The following is a 6000-nucleotide window of genomic DNA, read 5'->3' as shown; positions in this document are numbered from 1 at the left end:
AACAGGTCAACGATTGATCAGATATTTACGGTACGTCAGATTATGGAAAAATATCTTGAACTTGGACATAGTTATTTTCCACATTTTCAATGACTTTAAGCAGGCTTTCGACCTCATCTGGAGAGAAGGTCTGCGCACATTCTTCTCCACTTTGGTATACCACAGAACTTAGTATAATTGATCAGAGATATGTACTCAAATTTCAGAAGCCACGTCATGACGGGAGAAGGCCTTTCCGATAGCTTTGACACATCAACTGGTGTCCTGCACGGTTGCTTGCTTTCACCGGAACTGTTTAAGCTGCTCCTTACCACTGTACTATAAATCCTTAAAAACTAATCAAGTGGCCACCTTGAGGGAGCATCGATAGATATATTAACTTATGCAGACGAAATAGACCAAATAGATGAGAATCTTGGGGAACTTTATTTCCAGGCCAACAACATCCAATCAACCACCAGTTCCTTTGGAATGACCATCAATTCCTCAAAAATGAAGGCCTTGCTCTGCTCATGAAAGTTGGTAAACCAAGAAACCTTAAGCCTCCAGCTCGGTGGTGACAACATAGAATGGGTCGAAGATTTCACCTATCTTGGTAGCCTTATAACGTCCGATAACAACCACTCGAAAGATATTAAGAGGCGCCTGGTGCTTGTAAACTCTAGCTTTAAAGCCTTGATGCCGATCTGGAGGAACAAGAATTTGTCGACACTGCTGAAAACAAGACTCTTTAACACACTGATTATCCCCATTGCCATGTACGCCTGTGAATCATGGACCCTCAAAACAGATGAGCAACGTCGCCTAGCCGCATTTGAAACAAAGTCACTCCGCCGGATTGCTGGCATTACGTACCTGGACAGGATCTCTAATATTAGGTTGTGTGAAAGCCTCAAGATCAAACACACCATACTTGATAAAATAAAACTGCAACAACTTAGGTGGCTAGGCCACATCCAGCGTATGGAAAATTCTCGTCTGCCGAAAATAGTCTCCGATGGTCGCGTGCACGGTTCTCGCCCCAGAGGTCGGCCCCCTAAGAGATGGAAAGACAACTTCTCTACGCTCAACCTACCGCACCTTCTACGCCTGACTGAAGATAGATGCTCATACAGACGCCACATGTATAACATAGTGAATGAAGAGGCGCCAAAACGACCTTCGAGGACGGATGGGACTTAAGTCAAGTCAAGTAAGTCAAAGATTCTTAAATAAGGATTGGGGGGAGGTTTGCCAGGAGAACAATAGATCCAGTCCTTCTCACTTGGTAGCTCTGAGGCAAACCCTCAGGTGTGTTTTCCTCTCCTATAAACCCCAAGATCTTATATGGGTTATTTGTGAGGTTCTCACTCTTGCTTGTCAGTAATTCTAGCTTTAATATTGGTGTGACACTTAGCAAAAACGACGCTTAGTATATAATCTTAGGTTTATATACGCTTAGTACATAATCTCAAATCATTAATGGGGTCAAATTTTGGCTGGTCACAATCATTCATATTTGGTATCAGAACTTAAAAGAATTACAACTTTCCAGTGAAGCCGGATTAAGTAACCAACCAGGTAACTCTTAGCTCAGACTCACATTTACAAGCTTGAGCGTTAGCGCTCAACATGATAATTGCTCTGAATATTACGAATTTGGCCTGTTGGTACTGACATCCTCTCTTTTAAGAGTGGTATTTTAATAGTTTTTTCCATTATGTGAATATCTGTTTTGCCAAGAAAGCTTTTTTTTTACCTATTAATTCTACTCACATAAATATACAGTTTTCTACCCATTGAAATAAAGAGAAAAGTTGAAACTATTGGATGGTTTTTCTACATTCTTGCATTAAATAACTTAGGTTACAGAATGGTGATATGAAAACAGTTTAGGTATGTATAAACAGCTGACTTAAGAGAGAATTTCCCGATATCAAATAATAAGCGTTAAAAATGAAGATAAAAGTTAAGAACTAACGTTACTAAAACAATGACGTTAGAAGTAGTATATCTTGTAAACATTCAACTTCCGTAGCCTTAAGAATTTGGCGCTATTTATCAGCATCATTAGAATAGTACTAGCTACGGTTATAGAGCTTGTGTTATACATTATTTAATGTGTACATTATTACATATTTTGATGTCAGAAAACTAATAACATTGACATGATGGGAATTCTAGTCCCTGAAACGATTTTTTCATGTATAAAATGAAGAGCCTGAAAGTTAAAATTCAAACCCCCTTCATTATCTGTGGGAGCGTAGCTCCAGCAATTTATTGGAGGGGGGGGGGCACTTTGAGTTCCACATCCAGGGAGCAGGGGCGTCCCCAGACTCATTTCATTGGGGGGGGGGGGCAATATTCTTAAATTTTACCGAATCGCTACCTGATTTATGCCGAATTTTCTGCAGAAATCAAGAATTCTGCTAAATTTCGGCCAATTTTGCAAAATTTCTGTCGAAATTTTACCGACTGCCAAAACACCCCCCCCCCCCCTCGGGACGCCCCTGCCAGGGAGTCAAGGAGCATGGAATATCCTTTAGGGGAAAGGGATGTTGGAACATTTTGAAAAACACAAGCCTAAATTTTTTTTAAGATATCTGAAAACTTGTTTTGGGAAATTATTTTGTAATGGATACTGAACACTCGATGGAAAAACATAAAGGTGGTGTGTGCCTGCCCTAAGTCTCGAATAGCACACTATCTTCGAGCAGTAATGAAGAAAAGCTCCTCTTTAGCAAAGACACTACTTGGTTTAATTCAGGACATTACACAATTCATAATAAACAATAAAGACACATTAAACAAACATAAAATTGAGAAGTGGTGTTAGGCTTTTACTAAAATTATCAGCTATGAATTGCTGCGCAGATAAAAGTAGTATAGTGTAAACAAGCTTTTGGGTGGGCGAAGGTGAATTTCGTATACACTTGGCTTTTTCTGCGAGCTTCACCGCTAATGTTGCAGTACCTATCCCCCCTCCGCTTACCCTGACCCTCACGCCCAGCAAAGGATGCTAAATCTCATAGTTCAGCCAAGCGCTATTCTAACAGCCCTGTATATTGCGCTATTCAGTGATATCAAATTTTGAATGGATTTTGACTCTGCAAGATTGACTTTGTTGTGCTAAACTTTTAATATGCTCGATTTATTTAAATATTATTTTTATTAAATTCATTTGGTAGTGGGTTGCCTGACTTATATCAATAAATAGCGTTGATATCAGCGGGCCACATAATAGCAAAAGTGAAATACAGGATAAGTCATAGTATTATTGCATATTCTGTGATATTATATTGTAACATGTATCTTATGATATTTTAAAATTACTCATACGTATATATAAATTAAACTTACAGTACACACTTAATCCTGGAATAGAAAAATCAATGTTTTGACTCTGTATTACACATGCTTATTATAGAAAGTGTAGTTGTCTACCTCTTTGTACATTAAATTCATTTAACACTTTATCAAGGTCAGTTTTTACTTTTGTCAAGGTCAGTGCACTGACCTTTATCAAGGTCAGTTTTCAATTGCCAATGGTGCAAGTGAAGATAACCTTTCTTGTCTTGTGGTGGGGTGTCTTGTCTTGTATGGGGTAAGGGGGGGGGGGCTGGTATACATTTCTGAAAGGAGAGTTACACTGAATATCGTTTTTATGTCTAAAATTCTCTTCACCAAGCAAAGCTCAGTCTACTAGTGCTGGTTGCTCAAACTGTTAATAATACAAAAAGAGTATGGGTTGGTACCGCATATATGTAAACACAAAATATCTAAATTTTGAGAAAATATACATATATTGTTCAAATTATTCTACTAGCAGCAGACATTTCGTACAGCATGCTTATGTAGAGATAAATGTCCCACAGGTAACTCTGACGTTGCGTGAAATGCATTGGAGCTGGTTAAAAGGAATATTTAGAAAACCAAAAATAGTGAGAAGTCAGCATGGTATTATAAATAAAGGCAGTTCTAAATGATGGGCTATTATATGAATCAAAACCGTAAGGAATAGGACGTTATCAGCACTTATTAGGCGTTTCAATTATATATAAGTGAATTAAAGCTATATTGGGATTGCAATCAAATATTCAAATCGAAAATTTAAATAACCAAATGATTCCTTGAGCGGATATCCCCCCCCCCACCAGATTCTGTGACCAAACTACAACCAATTTGACCTATCTAGGTATTAGATAAAAAAACAAGTTTTTTTTAACTGAAAGTAAGGAGCGACATTAAATCTTAAAACGAGCAGAAATTATTCCGGATATGAAAGGGGCTGTTCCCTCCTCAACGCCTCGTTCTTTACGCTCAAGTTTTTATTGTTTTGAAAAATAAAGTTGTGAGACAGAGTCAAACTTTAGCGTAAAGAGCGAGGCGTTGAAAAGGGAACAGCCTCTTTCATAAACGGAATAATTTCTGTTCGTTTTAAGTTTTAATGTCGCTCCTTACTTTCAGTTAAAAAAACTTTTTTTTTATTTAATTTCTGAACGTTTTTGAATTAATGCAGACTTTGATTTTGGCTCACCCTACATGAATAATTAAAACGAAATTTGCATATTAATTTTACTTTTTTTTGGTTAAATGGCTTTCTCGAAAGTTCTTTAATTTTGTTTACGAACGTTTTTATTACTAATAAATATACGTAACTTACGAAATAACTTCCGTAACAAACTTCTACAGTCATATATTTTTAATACGTATATTAGGGGGTTCGCCTCCTAGTCAATACCTCGCTCTTTACGCTAAAGTTCGAATTTTGTTCTAATTCTTTAAAAATGACCCTTTAATCACAAAGGCAGTTAATTAGAATAAATATCTCTTATGAAAGTAATAAAAAACTTTAGCGTAAAGAGCTAAACTTTAGCGTAAAAACCCAATTATATACGTAATAATTTCTGTTCGTTTTAAATTGTGATCTTCCTCCTTACTTTCAGTTGAGAAACTTGTTTTTCTTTAATTTAATTTCTGACCATTTTTTAAAATAATGCTAAGAAATTTTTGCACCACCTTCATAGCAATGTCCCTCCCCCATGAAAATTTCATTCTTGGAAAGATCCTCCCACGTAACCCCGACCCACCCCCAAGCCGCACTACCAGCAAAAAATCTCCCTGAAAACGTCTTCATGCTTCCCAATAACCAATACTATATATAAACATTGGGCAGAGTTCATAACTTGCAGCCCTTCCTCCGGGGACTGTGGGGATTAAGTCATCCTCAAAGAAATAGTCAATATATTTCTCGACCATGTTGAACAAAATGGCTATCTCAAAATTTTGATCGGGTGACTTTGGGAAAAAATGAGCGTGGGAGGGGGCCTAGTTACCCTCCATTTTTGTTCACTTAAAAAGGACACTAGAGCTTTCAATTTTCATTTGAATGAGCCCTCCTGCGATATTCTAGCATCACTGGGTCGATACGATCACCCCTGGGAAAAAATACAAATAGACACGCACCCGTGATCTTTCTTCTGGCAAAAAAATACAATATTCCACACTTTTGCAGATAGAAGCTTGATACCTCTTCAGTGGGGCTCTCTGATGTGCTGAATCTGATGGTGAGGTTTTCATTAAAGCTCTACGAATTTTAGGGGGTGTTTTCCACTTTTTTCAAAATCAGGCAAATTTTCTCAGGCGCGTAACTTTTGATGGGTAGGAATAAACTTGATGAAACTTATATATTTTAAATCAGCATACAAATCCGATTCTTTTTATGTATCTATTGGTCTAACAATTCTGTTTCTTAGAGTTTCGGTTACTATTGAGCCGGATCGCTCCTTACTTACAGCTCGTCACCACGAACTGTTTGATATTACAAATATATTATAAAAAGCACTAAGTCTTATTTTATTTCTTATTTCTCCTTTCTTAACTCAATGAGCCGAGAAGCTCTTTGGCGGATTCTAGAATCAACTGGCCTCCCTGAGAAATACTGCAGACTCTTCAAAGCTCTACACCATGGTACAGAGAGCTGTGTTCAAGTCAACGGCCGACGCAGCTCATTCTTCCAAA

The 6000-nt window shown here is 37.6% G+C and overlaps 1 protein-coding gene across 1 annotated transcript; it reads left to right on the top strand.

The window, feature by feature from the left end:
• Nucleotides 1–756: 756 nt before the first annotated feature.
• On the top strand, nucleotides 757–1182 carry LOC148950611 (uncharacterized). The gene has a single exon (XM_089091905.1). It carries the CDS (start codon nucleotides 757–759, stop codon nucleotides 1180–1182), a length of 426 nt encoding a protein of 141 aa, XP_088948031.1.
• The last annotated feature ends 4818 nt before the right edge of the window (nucleotides 1183–6000 follow it).

The sequence above is a fragment of the Artemia sp. Qi Xiang Cuo genome, chromosome 7 (genome assembly GCF_049724085.1).
Source record: "Artemia sp. Qi Xiang Cuo chromosome 7, ASM4972408v1, whole genome shotgun sequence".
NCBI classification, from domain to species: domain Eukaryota; kingdom Metazoa; phylum Arthropoda; class Branchiopoda; order Anostraca; family Artemiidae; genus Artemia; species Artemia sp. Qi Xiang Cuo.
This window is presented reverse-complemented; position numbering and strand designations above follow the sequence as displayed.